At 48.8% G+C, this 21996-nt stretch overlaps 1 protein-coding gene across 1 annotated transcript in view; it reads right to left on the bottom strand.

Moving 5' to 3' along the window:
* Positions 1-21996, bottom strand: part of EFCAB8 (EF-hand calcium binding domain 8) — a 94465-nt gene that overhangs the window by 55324 nt on the left and 17145 nt on the right. Inside the window, exons 5-10 of the mRNA XM_064276422.1 lie at positions 20758-20893; positions 17673-17778; positions 14728-14812; positions 13986-14110; positions 11294-11367; positions 9618-9748 (exon numbers count right to left, since the gene is read on the bottom strand). Coding sequence (XP_064132492.1) covers positions 9618-9748; positions 11294-11367; positions 13986-14110; positions 14728-14812; positions 17673-17778; positions 20758-20893 — 657 coding nt within the window. The remainder of the gene's footprint in view (positions 1-9617; positions 9749-11293; positions 11368-13985; positions 14111-14727; positions 14813-17672; positions 17779-20757; positions 20894-21996) is intronic.

The raw sequence follows: 21996 nt of genomic DNA, 5'->3' as shown, positions 1-21996 counted from the left end.
CGGGAATATTACTCAGCCATAAAAAGGAATGAAGTCCTGATACATGCTATGACGTGGATGAACCTTAGGCTAAATGAAAAGAAGCCAGACACAAAAGGACAAATATTATTATGAGTCCACATATATGAAATATCTAGAAGAGCCAAATGCACAGAGATGGGAAGTAGATCAGAGGTTACTAGGAGCCAGAGGGAGGGAGGAATGAGGAGTTACTGTTCAGTGAGTACAAAGTCTCTGGGGGAGATGGAAAAGTTTAAAAAAAAAAAAGATAGTGGTAATGGTTGTAAAACATTGTAAATGTAATTAATGTCACTGAATTATATAATTAAAAATGCTTAAAATGGCAAATTTGATGCTATATATATTTTACCACAATAAAAAAAAACAAAACTTAATTCCACCCACCCCCGCCCCCCATTAGAGGGAGTCCCAGCCCTGTAAGGTAGCATGCCCTACGCTGAACTTCTCCCTGATCCCAAATTGCTGTCCCGCCCTCTTAGCCAATGGCACTGCCATTCCCCAGGGGCCTGGGCCAGACACCCGGGTACCGTCTGGATGGCTCCCTCTCCTGCATTACTATCACTCAGCTGGGCCCCAGGTACTCTTTGCCCACTTCCCATCCCACCCTGGCCTCTGCTTAGTACAACCAAAAACCAAACCTGTTGTTGTCAAGTCGATTCCGACTCACAGTGACCCTAGAGGATAGGGCAGAACAGTCCCATAGGGTTTCCAAGGCTGTTAATCTTTACAGAAGCAGACTGCCACACCTTTCTCCTGTGGAGCAGCTGGTGGGTTTGAACCGCTAACCTTTCAGTTAGCAGCCGAGCACTTCAACCACAGTGCCACCAGGGCTCCTTCTGCTTCGTCCAGGCCCCGTCATTTCCGTAACAGCCACCCCACTGCTCTCTCAACCTCCTGTCTTCCTCCCCTTGAATCTGTTCTCCACTCTAGAGCCAGAAGGATTTCTCTAAAAAGCAAAACTTCAAGAACATTTCCAATGCATGTAGTTCATTTATGGTAAAACCAGATACATCCCCCTCCACGTGTATATGTGGGGAGAAATATTCTGGGAGAATGATCACAAAGAGGTCCACAGAGATTATTTCAGGTTGATTCACTTGTTCATTCCATACATATCTGCGGGCTCCTGCTACGTGCCAGGATGACCAGAGGGGTAGATACAATGGCCCTGCCTTCATGGACTTTTCATTCTGGAGGGAAACAGCATAAGCAAGTACATAAACAGAGAGACAGAGAGATGCATATTTACAAATTACGGTGTCCTGTGAGGGAAACAAACAGGTGGCTTGACAGGATAAATGAAGGAGGCGCACTTTCAACAGCCTCTCTGAGGAGGGAACATTAAAGCTGAAGGTGAAAAGGAACCAGCAATGGGAAGAGCTTGGGGCAGGAGGTGGGGTTTCAGACTGAGGGGGCAGCATGTGGCTGGAGCAGGGTGGGCAAGGAGGGAGTGGCATGAGAAGGGGTGGGAAAGGTGGGCAGGGGCCAGACCACATAGCCCTGGCAGAACTGAGGGCAACGAGGAGCCAAAGGACTGTCACGCAGGATCCTGACTGGATCACACTGGCTGATGGCCGCTACGCAGATAAAGGAATGGAAGGCAGCCAAAGGGACATAGCCAGACGGGTAAGAAGATCACGGAGAGGGTTAAGGTGGGAGATGACGGAGGCTTCCACTAGGTGGCGGCAGAAGTGACAGAAGTGGGAGAGGAAGTGGGAGACACTCCCTGTCAGCATCCACTCCACACAGAACCCCCCCAAACCCGCCCCCACCACGCCTCCACTCCCATCCCATAGGTTCACTGCCAGGCTCCAAATGTCTGAAGCACTCAGATCACGCCAGCTGCTGGAAAGCCAGGCCTTCAGATCCCAAATTGCCATGAAGGCTTAGGCTGACTCCAGCAGCAGAGTTGTCTTTGGTATTGCCAAGCCCGAGGCAGAAGCCACACCCTAAAGTCATCTCCCAGAACTGGACACCAGCAGGTGGTCAATGGTGCCACCTGCCGGCCAGTGTGTTGTATTGCATTTGGACAAAAAGGATGTGTGTAGGGGGGTCCAGCCTACCCTCCGCCCAAATCTCAAATATCTCCATCTCCTCCACTCCACTCCAGGCCGCCATCATATGTGGCCTCCTCATCACGTTCCCACTGCCTCCCATGTACATTCTACTTCCAACACATCAGCCAGAGACATGCTCTTACGTGTAAGTCAGATCGCCATTCCTCTGCTCAAAACCATCCTGGAACCTTGATTAGAACTGACTCAAAACTCTGTAAAGAGACACTTTTTTTTTTTAATTGTGCTTTAAGTGAAGGTTTACAAATCAAGTCAGTCTCTCATACAAAACCTTACAGACACACACCTTGCTATATACTCCTAGTTGCCCTCCCCCCAAGTGAAACAGCATACTCTTTCCTTCCACTCTCTTTTTTCGCGTCCATTTGGCCAGCTTCTGACCCCCTCTGCCCTCTCATCTCCCCTCCAGACAGGAGCTGCCCACATAGTCTCACGTGTCTACTTGATCCAAGAAGATCACTCTTCACCAGTATCATTTTCTATCCCATAGTCCAGTCCAATCCCTCTCTGAAGGGCTGGCTTTGGGAATGGTTCCTGTCTTGGGCTAACAGAAGGTCTGGGGAACATAACCTCCGGGGTCCTTCTAGTATCAGTCAGCCCATTAAGTCTGGTCTGTAAAGAGACACTTTTTGAGATATGAGGAAATATAAACTGGGGCTGGGTGTTTAAGGAATTATACTATTTCCTATACTTTTGGATATGTCTTAAGTTTTCCTTAATAAAAATGTTAGAAACAACAATAAAAAGAACATACAAGGCAGAGAGAAGACAATGCAAAGGCCCTGAGGCAGGGCGTGCTTCAAGTGGGAAGGTGGAAGAGGGGAGATGAGGAAGGCAGGAGGGCCAGACCACAGAGGTCCTCATGACCATAGTGAGGGGATCTCCCTGACATCCTCCTGTCAGGATCTAATAAAACAAGAAGCCGAATGAAACACATACTAGACGTGAGGTAATACCACCATCAAAGCAGAGAGATGAACCTCAGCAAACCAGCTCCAAGCAAAATCCTGCCACACTGCCCCAATTCAAAGCACTGATTCCAAGACAAAAACTCCCTACCGTACCAGACATTCTCGGAGGCCCCCTCCTGCAACCTGCAGTTAGTTCCACGGCCTGGGTAGGAATGTGCAGAGAGTATTTTTTGGTTAAAAAGGCACCGAACTGATAATGAAGTCTGGGATCAAACCCCAGCTCAGACGTCTGCTCTAGGACAGGCACTTCCCCTCCCTAAGACTCCAGTTTCCCATCTGTAAAATGAGCAGTTGAGTTAAATTAGCCCTAACACCCAGGATTGAATTTCCCTCTGAAAACAATTAGGACAGAAAGGGATTGATAGAATGGTCCTCAAAATTCCCCCTTTGCCTCACCCAGCTGTTCTCTCAATTTGTTGTTGTTGTTGTTAGGTGCCATCAAATCGGTTCCGACCCATAGCAACCCTATGCACAACAGAATGAAATACAGCCTTCAGATCTCCTGCTGTGCCCCCAACCAAGAACGTTCACCTGAGGCTCATTATTCTGCTTTTTCAGGACCAAAATATCACAGACCCAAAGTCTCTAGCGGGTAAAGACCAAGGGCAGTGGGAAGACTGCAGAGGCAAGAGAAATCTAGCCCCAGAAAGGACTTTCACAAAGGCAGGAGATCCCACCAACCACCAGCCAGCTGGGAGGAGCCAGGGAAGCTTTGGGACTCTCAGCTAAGCCTCCTGGCTGCCCTGTGGTCTGGTCTTGAATCTGAATTCGAAGGAAGCAGATAATGACAAGTGTTGACAAGGATGTGGAGAAATGGAAACCCTCAAACACTACTGTTAGGAATGTGAAATGGGAAAGAGGCAGGAAACAGCCCTGGACTCTGACAATTTGAGGTCCACTACCTCTGAAGAAAGGACAAGAAACACTCTCCTTCACAAGATCTGCCAAAGGTACAGGGCAGGATCTGAGTGCCATGGGGAGGAGGGACTGGCTCACTGAGAAGACCCCACCCAGAGACCCTGCCTAAGATTGAGGCTGGACCAGGGTCATAATCCCCTTCTCTTGTCTCCCACTACCAGGCTAGCAAGCGCTGAGTAACACACATCAGCAATCTACTGCTGGGGGAGGAAGAAGATCACAGAGAGAGATCCTCTATGTGGTGCAGACATACAAGGGAATAAGGACATTGAGAAAAAACTTACAGAGCCCCAACCTCCACTCTAAGCTCTAGAAACAGCTAAAGGAATTTGGAACTGGTGGCACAGTGAGGGTAACCAGAGCAATTACAAAATCCAAACCCAGGTCAGCTCCTGACTAAATCGACTTTACCTCTCATACTGACAGCCTAGCAAAAGAAGAGGCATGCCATTTCCAGGCATAATTACTATTTACCTATCTTTACGGGAGCCCTGGTGGCACAGCGGTTAAGAGCTCGGGTGCTAACCAAAAGGTCAGCAGTTCGAATTCACCAGCCACTCCTTGGAAACCCTGTGGGGCAACTCTACTCTGTCTTATACGGTCGCTATGAATCCAAGTTGACTCAACAGCAACAGGTTTGGGGTTTTTTGGTTCTTTAATAGTCTATTTACAATGTCCAATATTCAATCAAGAATGATGAGACATCAAAAGCAAGCAAAGAAAAACAGTCCACCGTCAAAATACAAAGCAATCAGTAGAACCAAATTCAGATGACTCAGATGTTAGATCTATCAGAGAATTTAAAAGAACTACGATTAACATGCTAAAGACCTTAGTGAAAAAGACGGACAACATGCATGAACAGGTGAGGAACTTCATCAGAAGGATGGAAACTGTAAGAGTCAAATGGAAATGCTACGAATAAGTAACACAGTAACGGGGATGAAGAACATCTTTGACAGGTCATAGAAAGAATCAATGAACTTGATGATAGGTAAATAAAAATTACCCAAACTGAAGCAAAAAAAGAAAGAAGACCGAAAAACAAAACAAAACAAAAAAGCATCCAAGAGCTGTGGGACAATCTCAAAGAGTGGTTGAGAATGTGACTGGAATCTCAGAACGAGGAGAGGGGAGAGAGAAAGAGAGGATGGGAAAGAAAAAATATTTGAAGTGATAATAGCTAGAATTTTCTGAAAAGAATGAAAGAAATCAAAAACAGGTCCAAGGAGCTCAGAGAACCACAAATAGGATAAACAGAAAAATAATCCCTAGATTCAAACTGCTAAAAAACAAAAGTAAAGAGGACATCTAGGAGGCAGCCAAAGGAACGCAACGCTCAAGGAAACGGCTAAAAGAATCCTCGGTAGAAGATGCTGCTGTTGTTTTGTGCTGTTGAGTCAATTCCGGCTCACAGCGACCCTACAGGTAGAACGTATCGACAGTAAAAGGGATAGTGAAAGGAATGCACTAAAATGACCAAAGTGGGGACTTCCGTAAGGGAGTGGGACAATGGGGACTGGCTAAGAACATCACATCGAACTCCAGCCTTATTTGTTGTTGTTAGGTGCCATCGAGTCGGCTCCAACTCATAGCCACCCTGTGCACAACAGGACGAAACACTCCCCCGTCCTGCGCCATCCTCACAATCCTTGTCATGCTTGAGCTCATTGTTGCAGCCACTGTGTCAATCCACCTTGTTGAGGGTCTTCCTCTTTTCCGCTGACCCTGTACTCTGCCAAGCATGATGTCCTTCTCCAAGGACTGATCCCTCCTGACAACATGTCCAAAGTATGTAAGATGCAGTCTCACCATCCTTGCTTCTAAGGAGAATTCTGGTTGTACTTCTAAAACAGATTTATTCGCTCTTCTGGCAGTACATGGAATAGTCAATATTCTTCGCCAGCACAATTCAAATGCATCAATTCTTCTTCGATCTTCCTTATTCATTGTCCAGCTTTCACACGCATATGATGCGATTGAAAATACCATGGTTTGGGTCAGGCGCACCTTAGTCTTCCAGGTGACAGCTTTGCTCTTCAACACTTTAAAGAGGTCCTTTGCAGCAGATTTACCCAATGCAACGCGTCTTTTAATTTCTTGACTGCTGCTTCCATGGCTGTTGATTGTGGATCCAAGTAAAAGGAAATCCTTGACAACTTCAATCTTTTCTCCGTTTATCATGATGTTGCTTATTGGTCCAGTTGTGAGGATTTTTGTTTTCTTTATGTTGAGGTGCATCCATACTGAAGGCTTTGGTCTTTGATCTTCATTAGTAAGTGCTTCAAGTCCTCTTCACTTTCAGCAAGCAAGGTTGTGTTATCTGCATAATGCAGGTTGTTAACGAGTCTTCCACCAATCCTGATGCTCTGCTCTTCTTCATATAGTCCAGCTTCTTGGATTATTTGCTCAGCATACAGATTGAGTAGGTATGCTGAAAAAACACAACCCTGACGCACACCTTTCCTGACTTTATCAGTATCCCCTTGATCTGTCCAAACAACTGCCTCTTGATCTATGTAAAGTTTCCTCATGAGCACAATTAAGTGTTCTGAAATTCCCATTCTTTGCAATGTTATGCATAATTTGTTAGGATCCACACAGTCGAATGCCTTTGCATAGTCAATAAAACACAGGTAAACATCCTTCTGGTATTCTCTGCTTTCAGCCAGGATCCATCTGACATCAGCAACGATATCCCTGGTTCCACATCCGCTTCTGAAACCGGCCTGAATGTCTGGCAGTTTCCTGTCGATATACTGCTGCAGCCGTTTTCGAATGACCTTCAGCAAAATTTTGCTTGCGTGTGATATTAATAATATTCTATAATTTCCACATTCGGTCGGATCACCTTTCTTGGGAATAGGCATAAATATGGATCTCTTCCAGTCAGTTTGCCTGGAAGCTGTCTTTCATATTTCTTGGCATAGACGAGTGAGCACCTCCAGTGCTGCATCTGTCTGTTGAAACATCTCAGTTGATATTCCATCAATTCCTGGAACCTTGTTTTTTGCCAATGCTTTCAGAGAGGCTGGGACTTCTTCCTTCAGTACCATCGGTTCCTGATCATATGCTACCTCTTGAAATGGTTGAACATCGACTAATTCTTTTTGGTATAATGACTGTGTTTTCCTTCCATCTTCTTTTGATGCTTCCTGCGTCATTTAATATTTTCCCCATAGAATCCTTCACTATTGCAACTCGAGGCTCGAATATTTTCTTCAGTTCTTTCAGCTTGAGAAACACAGAGCATGTCCTTCCCTTTTGGTTCTCCATTTCCAGGTCTTTGCACCTGTCATTATAATACTTTATCTTCTCGAGCCCCCCTTTGAAATCTTCTGTTCAGTTCTTTTAGTTCATCAATTCTTCCTTTTGCTTTAGCTGCTCGACGATCAAAAGCAAGTTTCAGAGTCTCCTCCCACATCCATCTTGGTCTTTTCTTTCTTTCTTGTCTTTTCAATGACCTCTTGCTTTCTTCATGTATGATGTCCTTGATGTCATTCCACAACTTGTCCGGTCTTTGGTCACCAGTGTTCAATGCATCAAATCTATTCTTGAGATGGTTTCTAAATTCAGGTGGGATATACTCAAGAACATATTTTGGCTCTCGAGGACTAGCTCTGATTTTCTTCAGTATTACCTTGAACTTGCATAGGAGCAATTGATGGTCTGTTCCACAGTCAGCCCCTGGCCTTGTTCTGACTGATGATATTGAGCTTTTCCATCGTCTCTTTCCACAGATGTAGCCAATTTGATTTCTGTGTGCTCCATCTGGCGAGGTCCATGTGTATAGTCACCGTTTATGTTGATGAAAGAAGGTATTTGCAACGAAGAAGGCGTTGGTCTTGCAAAATTCTATCATTCGATCTCCAGCATTGTTTCTATCACCAAGGCCATATTTTCCAGCTACTGACCCTTCTTCTTTGTTTCCAACTTTCGCATTAAAATCACCAGTAATTATCAATGCATCTTGATTGCATGTTCGATCAATTTCAGACTGCAGCAGCTGATAAAAATCTTCTATTTCTTCATCTTTGGCCCTAGTGGTTGGTGCATATATTTGAATAATAGTTGTATTAACTGGTCTTCCTTGAGGCGTACGGATATTATCCTATCACAGACAGCACTGTACTTCAGGATAGATCTTGAAATGTTCTTTTTGATGATGAATGCAACACCATTTCTCTTCAAGCTGTCATTCCCAGCATAGCAGACTATATGATTTTCCGATTCAAAACAGCCAGTACCAGTCCATTTCAGCTCACTAATGCCTAAGATATCGATGTTTATGCATTCCATTTCATTTTTGGCAATTTCTAATTTTCCTAGATTCATACTTTGTACATTCCAGGTTCCGATTATTAATGGATGTTTGCAGCTGTTTCTTCTCATTTTGAGTCATGCCACATCAGCAAATGAAGGTCCCGAAAGCTTTACTCCACCCACGTCATTAAGGTCAACTCTACTTTGAGGAGGCAGCTCTTCCCCAGTCATCTTTTGAGTGCCTTCCAACCTGGGGGGTCTCATCTTCCAGCACTATATCAGATAATGTTCCGCTGCTATTCATAAGGTTTTCACTGGCTAATGCTTTTCAGAAGTAGACTGTCGGGTCCTTCTTCCTAGTCTGTCTTAGTCTGGAAGCTCAGCTGAAACCTGTCCTCCATGGGTGACCCTGCTGGTATCTGAATACCGGTGGCAAAGCTTCCAGCATCACAGCAACACACAAGCCCCCACAGTAGGGCAAACTGACAGACACGTGGGGGCCAGCCTTATTTACAATGTTTTAATTATTCGCGGGGCAATTCATTTACCTAGTACTTGTGGTGGCACAGTGGTTATGAGTTCAGGCTGCTAACCTAAAGGTTGGCAGTTCGAATCCACCAGCTGCTCCTTGGAAATCCTATGGGGCAGTTCTACTCTGTCCAGTAGGGTGGCTGTGAGTCAGAATTGACTTGACCGCAATGGGTTTGATTTTTATGTGTGTGTGCATGTGTGACTAACAACTGATTTTTTTTTTTTTTAAAGAAAAGGAAAGGAAAAAAAAGAAAGCTTACTCTGGGGTAGAGGAATTCAGAAGGAAATAGGTAAGAACCACCTCCAAAGAAGATACATTTATAATAATAAATGCTACCAATTACTGAACACAAACCACGTAGTAAAGCATTCTTTCAAGTGGTCCTCAGAACAATCCTGTGAGGTAGGTGCTACTATCATCCCCCTTCTACACACAAAGAAACTAAGACTCAGAGAGGCAAAGTAATTCACTTCCATTCCCTCATTCAAAAATTTTTTTTGACTGCTTACTATGTGCCAGCTTCTATGCTGAGTTTTGGGTATAAGTTGGTAGATAAGTGTCACCACTAGTGGCAAGACCAGAAAGATGATTAAATCCAACTTTTGAAGCCATGCTGTAAGGACCAGATTCCACTATCTCTGGATAGGACAGGGAGTGCTTCCTTGGACCTGACATGATCCACAGGGCACTACACTGTCCATTAGAGACGCTACTGACTAAGAAGTGGGCCCACTCTTGGGAAGGACATCCACACGTGGCCCATATGAAGCCAGAACCACCCAAGGTATGCTCACTACCCACCTCCTTCCCAACCCCACTGCTTCAGATAGTTCTTACTTGAGGTTGTCAGGGGTTTTGGATGGCAATACTGACAGCACCAGGGAGGACTTCTCAGTGGCTGAACAGGAGGCCACCAGATTCAGCTGAGGAATGAACTTGATCTGTTGGCACCAGTTGGGATGGACAGCCTGCAAAAGAGAGGGACAATGATGGGAGACTCAACCCAGGGACAGCATTCTAGGCCCAGAACCCAGAACATGGCCAGGTGTTAGGGACTGGAGGAGCCCAGACATCATCAAGTCTAGTGCTCTTCTCTTAGTAATCATAGCTCTGACAAACTGCTATCGCCCTACAGTTTTAGTCCAGGTCCTGTGACCAGGGATGTGTGACTACCACTTATCAACAAAAAAACTTAAAAGCACTAAGCCTCCTGTTGATTTCCTATTTTATAAGTTAGAAGATAGGCAAGATCAGGACAATACTAATATCGTTCTCTGTCACCTGTATTCCAAGGAGGGAGAAAGGATGGATTTGAGTCTGCATAGTCCACAGGGAGCTCCCGCCACAGATAACCCTGTGCTTCCTGGCCCTAGTGCTACCCTCCACGTTGGTCAGAGCACGGTTGGCTCCAGGGAGCGTGCAGTGCATGAGGATATTATCTCCTGCAACCTCGGCACCAAAAGGATGAGACACATGAGTCAAGGGGCTGGCCTGGCCTGACAGGCTCTGATTCACTAGCACCAGCTCGGTGATCCAAGCCAGTGCCTGGCCTCCCAAATAGGAGATCTTCCTCTCTGGGACAAGAATGGAGGAGAGAGGGTGAGAGGGTAAGTTGGAGGGGTCACCAAATATTTTTCACCCCCTGCTATATGCAAGGCCCTGAGCTAGGCTTCACATGCATTACCTCACCAAGTACCTGGCATAGTCTGTTAAAGAAGGTACTGAACTAAAATGGGGACACAACACCTTGGAGGGAAAACCAAGCCCAAGGTGAGATTCACACAGAAGATGGAAAAGAGGTGTGCTACTGCATGACTTACTAAGAGTGTAATTCAGGGTCTGAATTACCTGGCCTGCTCAGAAAGAAACATTTAGAAGGCTTGGGCCACCCAACTCAGGCAGCAGGGACCTGAGGAAGAAGAGTGGGACACACAGCATGTGCCAATGCCCTGAGGTGGGAAAAGGCTTAGTATTTTCAGGGAATAGCAAGGGAGTTGCGTGTCTGGAGCAAAGCGAATAGGAGAAGAAAGGTAGAAAACAAGACCAAGAGCGAGCCAGGGGCCGGGTTCCCTGGTGTCCTGACAGTCATGGCAAGGGCTTGAGGTTTTGTTCCAAACAAGGTAAGAAGGTACAGCGGGATTTTGTGCGAGGGAGTGACATGGCTGTCTTTCTATTTCAGGATTCCTCTGGCTGCTGAGTAGAAAAAGCACTGGGTGGAGAAAGGAACTGGGAATCCACTAGAAGGCACTGCAGCAGTCTAAGAGAGAGATGATGCTGCCAGGACTAGGGCTTAACAAGGAAGGGAGTGAGAGAAGGGGCCACGCCTGGGATGTGTGAGTATTATGCAGATAGAGCTGACAGGTCCAACGGCTGCCTCGGCCCTCTTCCCACAGACCAAGCACCAAGGCCTACGATTGAATGCAGGGGGACATCCACTGTTTGCATTTATTTTTGGGTGGGGCTTGTGAACAGATAATTACCATGATGACAGGCCAAAGAAAGGTAACACCTACCTTTAGTCGGTAACTTTTATGTGAAGTGGACTTCTCATTTAAGAGCTTCTGCATAGAAACTGCGATCCAATGATCTGTTGGGGGGAAACCGAGGTCCTGCTCAGAAGCTCTTCCCCTCTGCCAGACAAGCAAACCCTCAGAAGACACCTTGAGATGGTTTGCAACTCCTCTGTTACTCAGAAGGCTTTCCCATCCAAACTCTCGTTTGAGCCTCACTGCACCCTGGTGAGTTCAGTGGGTGCCTCCCTCCCCCTGGTAACAGACCCAGGCAGACTAACACTCTGCCCAGAGTCCCCTGTGCCAGCTAATGGAAGAGCCGGAACCAGAATTCAGGGTTCCTCACTCTCCCTAACTACTGAAACCTTAAATTGATTATCCATTCTGAGGCGCCACCTTTGCTGAAGTGAAGGAATGGAGATCCTAGGCTCTCTTCATTCTGAAGAGTTATCATTTGGGAGTTTGCCATCATGCCCCCAACTACAAGGGCTCCTTGTCCAGAAAACACAAGTTCCAAGAAGAAATTGCACGCACTTATCATAACACAAGTATGCTTGAAGGAACTGCTATGTGCCAGGCACGGCACTAAGCACAGCCCTGCCCTCATGGGGCTTAGACTCTCCTGGCCACTGAAACTACCCAAGACAGACAGTTGATGAATCTCCAGGGAAAGCACTATATGGCCCCTAACCAAACCAAACCAAACCCGTTGCCTTCGAGTCGATTTCAACTCATAGCAACCCTATTGGACGGAGTTGAACTGCCCCATATGGTTTTCAAGGAGCGCCTGGTGGATTCGAACTGCCGACCTTTTGGTTAGCAGCCATAGCTCTTAACCACTATGCCACCTGATGTGAGCTAAATGCTTGGACACAGAGGGGTGGAGCCAACAGTGCCAGGGGGCAAGCATAGGTTGGTCCACTCTCAGAGCAGAGTTTGAGGTAGGTCAGAAGTACCAAAACAGTCTGACAGGGGAACATGCAGCAAAGAGGAGAGAGGGAATCTGGGGGCTCATGACAAGCATTTTACTGCTACAAAGTTACCAGCTCCATCTTCCAAGGGCAGGAAGAAACTTGAAAAGGAAGTGTCAAGGGAGTGGGATGTTGCTCTAGGTTGCGAAAGCAGGGCAGGCAGAGCATGGGCACAGGAGAAAGCTTTATTACAAGCTGTTTACCTGCCTGTCTCTCCCCTGGGGCTGAGATCCCAGGGCAGGTAGGGAAAGCAGAGTCATTGGGCACATACTAGGTACCTAACACCATGCTTTCTTATTCCATGCTTACAGCAAAGCCCCTGAACTATTTGACTGATATGCAAGCTGAGGTACAGAGAGGTTAAGAAAATGGCTCCAGGTCACACAGGGCTGAGATGCATATCTGGGTCTGTCCATCTCCTCCCAATTCAACATGCTGGAACCACCTTGTCCTCAGTCTGTTCCCCTCAGCACAGCCCTCGATCAGCAGGTGGTATAGAAGGACCCTGCCCAACACTCCAGCTTCATCTGCCCCCCTTCGTGTCCCATCCCCCACTCAGCTCAAAGACCACCACAACCTCCCATCCTAATTCCCAGGGTGACATGGAGTGAGTGCCCAGGGCCAGGCAGCTCAGTGGGTTGGGCCAGGGCAAGGCAGCCACTAGGGGCAGAGGATGATGAGGAAGGCCAGACGAGGGTGCCAGCCACTGCTTTGTCCAGGGTAGGATCTGTCTTCTGCCCTGCCAGTGGGGGTTGCTGCCCCAAACAAGTTGGCAGAAGAGTGTCACCACCACCTGGGAACCTCTGGAGGGTGTCGTGCTCTGAAACCCTGGCTGGAAGTCCAAGGGGCGGCCCTAGTATCCTGGATGGAGGGAAGTTCCGTGTCCCTGCAGGTACTCTACTGGCCTGGGTCCCCTCTAGTTGGATGTGGAGGGGCCTGGACTTCCAACACAGTGTACGCACACCTAGGGTTCGGTCAGGGCAGGGACCAGCTCAGATGAGTCACCCAGACAGCCCTGGGATATAGGTGTCCCTTGGCAGAGCAGTTCTAAGAATACTCCTTCAACATTTAATCAACTTGGGATGCAGCCCAGCAAGTAGTTAAAAAAGGACGCCTCAGGGGCAGACTGCCTAACTTGAGATTTTAGCAGCTGTGGGAACTGGGCAAGTGACTTCCCCTCCAAACCTCCATTCCTCCTCTAACTGGCTGTGATAACAGCACCAGCCCCTGGCAGTGGGTGGAGGTTCCCAGGAGATGAGGTGTCCAAAGTACTCAGCACACAGCACTTGGTGTTTATTCCTGTTCTTGTCAAGCCAGATTTTCCTCCAAGCCCCATCAAGCCACCTTCAGTGCAGCCTCCACCTCACCACCGCCCCCCTCCCCCGCCCCTTTCAAGGCAGCCCAAGAGCCAAGGAGGGCAGAAGCCATCTAAGAAATCAGCACTGTCCTGAGCCTCAGCGGGTGAGTGACTTCCCAGGGCCCATTCTCCCTGGGATGAGGAGGGTCCTGAAGCCCCCACCCTTACTTCACAACCTACCACCTTCTGCTGTCACCCCACCTCCTACACCCTTCCACATGCCAGCTTCTCAAGGAGCCTGCCTTCCCAGAGGCTGGAGAGCAAGGAGGCCTGGAGTGAGGAGACAGCCTTCAGGACCACAGGATCTCCACACCCTCTTCCAGCCCACTGCCCAGGCCTCTGCCCAACTCCCAAGCCTCTTAGCCACCCCATTTGGATGTCCTGGGGAGGATGCGGGGGTTGAACAGCCCATTCGCCATGTTGTCGGAGATGAAAATGAAGATGTTGCCCTTGGTATCTCCATAGCAGAACACACCTCTGTGATAGTCAGACCTGGGGAAAGATGGAGACAGAGAGGCTAGGTACCAGCTGGGGGTACCCACCTGCTGTTCTCTACCCCTCTGCAACCTTCCTCCACCTTGGAGCAAGGGCAGTTCTGACAAGACTTTCCAGCCTTGCCCTCAGCATCTGCTGAGCTGACAAACACGGGCTCAGGGGCCCAGATCCAGACTATCATTGGACTGGGTCCAAAAGAAATCAGCATTTTCTTAAACTAAAATAAATGAGTGCCCAGTCCTCCAGCTGCGCTTTGTCAAGCTTCCCCCACCCCTGCCATCAATGGACCACGACTTCTAGGGTCCCCAGAGTCCTCAGCCACAGCAGAACCAGCCTCTCCCAGGGTTTCCTGGCTGATTTGGTGGGGAAGGAAGAGGAAGAGTGCTCAATGGCAATGACTCCATGGTCTGAGTGACCACGAAAGATGGCCTGCAAGAGCAGCAGGCTTGCAATGAAAGAGGACACCAGCACTCACCAGCACTCCAAGGGGGCCTCAGATCCACGGGCTAGGGATGTTTCCAGGGCCATTTGAAGAGAGGCCTTCTGGGGGGCCCAACCCCACCACGTGATGGGGCCGAGGCCAAGACCCTGCACCAATCTTCCAGGAGACTCACCAGTAGTCCATGACCAGAACACAGCTATCCAGCTCGATGAAGGTGAAGGCCCGGTCACATTTGTGGTTACTAATATCAAAGAACTCTGGGGAAGAGACAGAGGGGCTTCGGGTGTCTCTGGATGACAGAGGGCGGCCGCATCAGTCCTTTCCCCACCACAGCCAGAGGAGGCTTTTCCCAAAGTAAACCCACCAGGGAGCACTCTGCTAAAAACTCTCCAATTGTCTTCCCATTGCAGCAAGAACCAAATCCAGCTCCCAACCACAGCCTGGCCCCTGTGGACCTCTGCAATCCTATCTCACACCACTGTCCCCCCATCCCACCCCTTCCTCCACCACCCTGCACCCTGGCTCCCCAGGCTCCAGCCACACTGGCCTTTCAGTTTCTCAAACACATCAAGCTCGTCCCACTTCAGGGTTTTTTCCACTTTTATTCCCCTACCTAGAACACTCATGGCACTTCCCAGACAGAGTCCTCCAAGATTCAGCTCAAACATCACCTTTCCCCCACCCTGTCTAAACCAGGACCCTGTTGCCCTTCTCTCTCTGCATCTTGTTGGTTTCCTCCACTGCGCATATCTCAGGCTCTATTTTTTGTTGGGTATTTAGGTATTTGGGTATTCTCCTTCCAGAATGTAGATGCCATGAGGACAGAGAGCATGTCTGTACAATTCCCCATGGTATTCTTTGGGCCTAGCACAGCACCTGGGGATCCATGGAGCTAAGCTGAATGAGGGTGAGGGTAACAAGCAAAGGAGTGAGCAAATGCTAAGAGCCAGGCACTACTGGTACCTGAGAACCTCTGTCCCCTCCGTCCTCAGCCTAGTTCTTTCTTGCTCTCTGTGCCTCCCTACAGATGCTGGGAGCAGATGGAAGCAGAGAACCTGTGTCAGGGCTCAGGCCGATCTGACCCCAGTCCCACCATCCCCACTGCAAAAAACTCCAGGCAACTCTGAGACAAGGGGAGATGATTAAACAGAGGCATTGTGAGGGATGGATTACAGAAACTGCGTTTGCAGGATGACCCCTTTCCTCCACCATCCTGCACCAGCCCTGCCAGATTATTCTTTCACAAACATTCTTTTCATCCTGGTCAAAAGCCTTCAATGATGCCCTTGTACCCACTGCTTCAAATCTGAACTCTCTCAAGAATCTGGCTCCTTCCAGTAGATCCAGCCTCAGTTCCACTTGTCTAATGAGCCAACACCCTCACGGCCTGCACTGCCTCTCAAGAAGGGCTGTGGGTCACAGGTGGAAGGATGCCGAGCCAGAGCCACAGAGGCAGAGGACCATGCAGCGCCACTTCCACCCACTGTGGCCTCAACTGAGTGCCTCCGAGCAAATGGCAGATGCTCAGTTGGGACAGCCATGGTGCTACGGTAATCTCTAAAATGGGCTATAACACCAACTCTCAGGGTATCTGCAGATAACAAAGAGAGAACAGTCGGAACAGCGCCAGGTCCTCAGGAAATGGGTGTTACAACTGAAGCTCCAAATGGGTCACAAACACCTCCTTGCACGCTCGAGCCATGGCTGGTGACTGGCCACTGTCCCTGCGTAGCACAACTTACTTTCTAATGATGTTAATATTGATTTGGCTCCTACTATGTACCAGGCACCATGCCAGGGGATTCACATACCCAACCACTAAGCCACACTTACCCTGGAGGTATGTATTATTGGCTCCATTTTACATCTGGGCAAACTGAGGCACGAGGAGACAAAGTGATTGCCCAAAGTCAGACATCTACAGAGTGGCGGGACCAGGGTCTGTACCCAGGCCCATCTGATTCCAAAGACCCTGCTCATTCCAGAACAGCCCATGCTCTCTCTTCCCACTTAGTCTTGCATCATTGGCTACAGCTTCATATATTACTTTTGTCTCCTTGACCGCTTTGTAAGTTTGTTCAGTCAGAAGCATCGGTCATTCACTCATCCATCCTTCCATTCAATAGTCATTGGGCCTCTAGGATGAGCCAGGCACTGAGATACAGAACGAAGCAAAACAGGTGCAGTCCCTGCCCTCATAGCGCTTACAGCCTAGAAGAGGAGACAGATACTAAACAAAGAATCACACTAATAAATGTATGATCACACTGAATAAAAAGGGTTTGAAGGAAAGATGTTCAATCTCATGAGGGCCTTTTGAAAAGAGGAACCTGACTTGGACTAGGTGATTAGGGAGGGCTTCCTGGAGGAAGTGACAACTGGAATGAGAGCCAAAGGAAAAGCAGAAGCTATGGGGGCAGGGAGGAATGTGGAAGGGATAGCACAGCTCACAGGCAGAGGCCACACTGCTCATCAGAGGAGGTGAGAGAAGGCTACAGTGGCCTCACAAGAAAGGGAGAGGATGAGTAGAGGAGGAGGTTGCCGGGGCAACAGGGCCAAACCTTTGGGTACCTCGTACACCGTGTTACAGATTCAATCTCCATTCTAGGAGCAATGGAGGTGGGTGGAAGGCTTTGAGCAGAGAGGCATTTTAAAAGCTCATCCTGGCTGCTCTGTGGGGCTAGTGTGGTGAGCAGTGGGGAAGCTGTTCCTGCTGTTGAGAGAGAGGTGCTGGTGGCCTGGACAAGGCATGGCAAGAGATAGGTGGTAGAAACAGGACTTGGAGACAGGCCGGTGACAGCCTCTGGCTTGTAAATCTGGAGCTGCTCAAAAGTCCTGAGTCATTCAAGCATTCACTACGTACCCTCTGCCTACTCACCATCAGGACACCACGTGGGGCAGTTGGACAGCCAACAACATGAGTGACCTGGCCCTCCTGGCCCCTCTTGTGGCACTTAGTGCTAAGCTGGTCCTCATTAACCACCTGATTACTAAGGCCTCACACCCACAAATATCCCCAGAGGGCCCCAACCCATGCTTGTGGTTGGCTAGGCCGACAGAGCTCTCCCAAGGGCAAATGCACAGTACTGGTAGCCAAGAGCAGACCCAGGGACTCACCTATCTTCTGGTCAGCAGACGCAATGGCAATCAGGTCCATGTTGTGGAGACACACCATGTCAATGACCCACATCTGCTGGTTGTAGGGTCGCTGGATCTGGTTAAGCTGCCCAGAGAAGAGCAGAGGAGACCCACAGCTGGGAATGCTTGCCCAGCAGAGCACAGCTATGGGCACAAGGTCCCTGTGAACCTTTTCCTGCCCTACGAGACCCTGGAACCAGGTACAGACCTAGTGTGGAGCCCAGAGCTACCACCACCAACTCGGCCTTGAATAAATTCCCCAACATCTCTGAGTCTCAGTTTCCACATCAGTAAAATGGGCTTAAAAAACACCTATCCTCACAAGCCCTTTTTAGAGCAGTTTGACAAGACCTAGCAAAATCGTAAATGTGCATAGCTTTGATACAGGTATTCTATTTCTAAGGCGTTATCTATGGATGTGTTAACAGGTACTCATAGAAGAATGTACGCAAGGGCGGCATGGCAGCCCTGCTGGGATAGCAGCAGGCCAGAGAGAACCTGAGAGCCATCAGGAGAGGACAGCTCAAACAAATCCACACCACGAGAGGACGAGAGAGCTGTGTACATCCCAATAGAGACTAGGATACTAAGAGAAAAAGCAAGGTTGAAAGCACCATTATGTGCTGTCATTTGTATATTTTTTAAAAAAGAGAGAGGACAAAGATTATTAATGGTCACCAGGGGTGGGAGGGAGAGGGAAAGGGAAAGGAAGATTTTTTGGTTGGGGGCACTGAGTTTATGGTAATGGTAGAGGACTGTTTTGGAAAAGGATAACTATAATGGAGGCACAACGTGAAAAACGTAACCAACATCACGGGATTGTGAAGGGGGGAGTTCTGCTGGCAAATGTTTTGCTGTGTGTGTTTTCACAATTAAAAAACAGGGGGCCTACAGGTAAACACATCCATGGAAGAACACCCCAAAACTGGTCCCAGCAGCTGCCTCTAGGGAGAGAATCTAGGGTCTAGGGGCAGGGAAGAGAGAATGAGTCCACTGCCTGCCCCTCTGAATGTCTGGACCTCATTTACCATCTGCAGACATCATCTAGTCAAAGTAGCTTATTAATGGGCAATCCTTCCACCAGGTTTCAAGGAATGAGTGGAATAAGGTAAGCTAAAGCATCCGGTGTAGTGCCTGGCACTTGGCAGGGGCTCAGGAAATACCAGTGCCCTTCCTCATTCTGGTGCCAGTCTCGCATGACACCTATGAAGACAGGGTCTGGGCTGGCGCTCCAGGTGGGGGAAGCCACAGGCACGTCGGGAGGAAGGAGCTGCTATGCCCAGGGGATATAGGACTTGGGGTTGGAAGACTGGCAGAAGAGTTAGGCATGGCCAGCTAGGGAATTTGTATTTTGCTCACTGAATAAGGCCACAGGCTCTGAACTGGGGCAGAAAGGAGTACGATCTGAAAAAGAAATGGCAGCGGGGGGGGGGGGGCGTAAGGAGTCATTTTAAGGCATTTCCTCCGTATTCAGAAGAGATGACAGAGGCAGGAAGTGAACTGTTTCATCAGGATGCAGACAGCCTCAAGAGCAGGGAGGCCTGCCCAGGGCCCCAAGATGGCTCAGGCAGCAAGGACAATGGGCTAGGGGCCCCAGACGCCCTTTCTTGTGCCCAACACTAGGGTTTAACCCACACACCCCGCATTGTTCAAATGAAAAACATTTGAACAATGGAGCCCTAGGGTTTTCAGCAACTTGCCCAAGGTCACCCCAAACTCCCAGGCTTTTCATCTGCATGAGAATGGGCAGACAGTTAGTGTCCACGGGTGGTACTTGGAGGCTCATTCTTACCAAAACCTACTTGCCAAAGTAGCTCCTCAAGGAAGAATCTCCAGGTTAACTCAGGCCCTCCCAGGAGCTTTCCTCTGCCCTCCACCATCCTCCTGACCTTTGACCCCTGAGGGGCATGGTGACTATGTAGCAGCCCAAACCAGGAGGTCAGGCTGCAATGCACTCCGCCCCCCACACACACAGAAAAAGAGGTGGGGTGGTGTCAGAACCGCAAGTCTAAGGAACATGGATGTGAATCCCACTTGGTCCTGGGCTACCAAGGGCACCCAGGCGAGTCACTGGAACTCCACCAGCCTCAGTTCCCTCCCTAAGCAACTAGGGCAGGGGAGGATACTGCCAGAGCCCCTCCTCCACCAAGGAATGACACTTGATGCAATTATAAAAACCTCTGCGGTTCCACACGGTTTACAAAACCCTTCAAGCTGTTGGCAGCATTCTCAATAAGCTTTTCTTCTCTGGAGAGCTGAGCCTTCCTCACTTGCTGGAGGATTCCGGACTGGCCTGGCAACAATAAGTGCATAGTGGCTTTTCCTGAGTGTTTTATCACTTACTACATTTGGCCAGGAGCTGGCAGCACAAAGACAAAAATGACGTCAGCTTACACCTCTTGAGTACTTGGTGAGTGCTTTGCCCTACTCTAAGCACTAGACATGTATTATGTCACTAAATCCTCCTAAGAAGCCTGTGAGGGAGTACTATTACTAACCCCATTTGATGGAAAAGAAAACTGAGGCACAAAAAACTATAGTACCTTGTCCAAGGTCACAGAGCTGGTATGTGGTGCCGTGGGGATTCTGACCTTGGTAGTGGGACTCTAGAGCCTACGCTCACAATCGCCATGATTTCCTGCCTGGTTCAGGCCAAGGATTTGAAAGTCATTGTAGAAACAGAATCAGCAGAACTTGGTGATGGTTTGGATGTGACAGGGGAAGGGAAAGAGGCTTATTTCTGGCATGGAAACCTTGGTGGATGCTGACGCCATTCAGTGAGATGGGAACACAGAAGGAGAAGCCAGGTGGGTGGGGAAGGCCAAAGTGGCACTCTGTTTGGACAAACTGGGTTTGAGCTGTCTGCAGGCCATCCAAGTGGCAGAAAAGAAATGTGAGGTGCAAGGTCACACACTGTGAAGTCAGAGCCTGGACCCCGGCCCTGTGACATCGCGTCCAGGGCTGCTTAGGCCATGAACTCTGAGAATGCTCCTGCTCTGGGTCTCTGCCAACTTTGCAATCAGGCTCTTCAATGACCGGCATGTGCTCCACAGGCCCCACTCACCCTAAAGGAACTCAGCAGCAAGAAGGACTCAGACCAGAACTGTAGGGTTCCGTTTTTGGTGACAGTCAGGAAATGGCCCATCTTCTTGAATCGATGGATTAAATACTCCACCTTCACAATTTCACAACCATGATTCCTGTGGAAGGTGATAAGACAGTCAAGAGCCCAAACAAAAACAATTCAGAGAGGAGAGTGCACCCCATCAAACAGAGCCACAGAAGAGGAAAGACCAAAGGAAGAGACGCTTCATGCACACACACACTCACAACTAAGGTACTGCCCCGGGCTACAAGAGACGTGGGACTCTGCCCCCTTCTCCACGCAGATTTCCACTAGATTATCAATAAAACCAAAACAAAACCCAGTGCCATCGAGTGGATTCCAACTCACAGTGATCCTATAGAACAGAGTAGAACTGCTCCATAGGGTTTCCAAGGAGCAGCTGGTGGATTCGAATTGCCAACCCTTTGGTTAACAGCCGAACTCTTAACTACTGAGCCACCAGGGCTCCTGGATTATCAGCAATGGCCAAGAAAGAGACCCAAGTATGATGCAGGTATGAGACGGGGTCCAAAGGCAGTAAGTTTATCCTGTGAAAGAACATTCCAGCTTCCTCATGTGTGACGAGAGAGAGGAGCCAGGACAGCAACCTTTTGCAGACCTTCTTTTACAGGAAAAGCCACCCACAGAGGGCAAGTAGAGTGGAACTTGTGACTGTTGACTGTGAAATAACACTGTTTCCAGCAACTGCTCTCGTGCTCTGAGGTGGAGCAGGAGTAGAGCCCAAGAAAGAGAGAAAAGTAGACAAGGGGACCGTGAGAAATTAGGACATGGTGTGAACCCAAGGACAGTACTGAACACTGTAAACAGTTCCTGAGGCAGGCCTGGCCTCATAGGATGTCACCGTACAGCCTTCCCCCCAGTGCTTCCGTGCTACCTTCCAGTGGCTTCTCTCCTGCCCCAAAGTTGGCTAAGCCAGCTCTCTGGCCAGTAAGAGTCACGGCCATCCTGACTTCCTGCAGTGGCACGGCACACACCTCCCACTGGATGGGCCCATATCTCTGGGCCCAGGCAGGGCAGGTAATTCTACCTCACTGTTCAGGTACCCCAGGGGGTAATCATTTGTCTGGAGTTATGTCCAGTGTTTCGTTCCGTTGTGCATAGGGTCACTATGAGTCGGAACTGACTCAACGGCACCTAACAACAACAACATGTCCTGAGTTACCAGTAGAGCTAAGA

Source organism: Loxodonta africana, chromosome 24 (assembly GCF_030014295.1).
Source record: "Loxodonta africana isolate mLoxAfr1 chromosome 24, mLoxAfr1.hap2, whole genome shotgun sequence".
In the NCBI taxonomy this organism is placed as follows: domain Eukaryota; kingdom Metazoa; phylum Chordata; class Mammalia; order Proboscidea; family Elephantidae; genus Loxodonta; species Loxodonta africana.
Note: the sequence above shows the minus strand (reverse complement) of the source record. Positions and strands in the feature narration are given on the sequence as shown.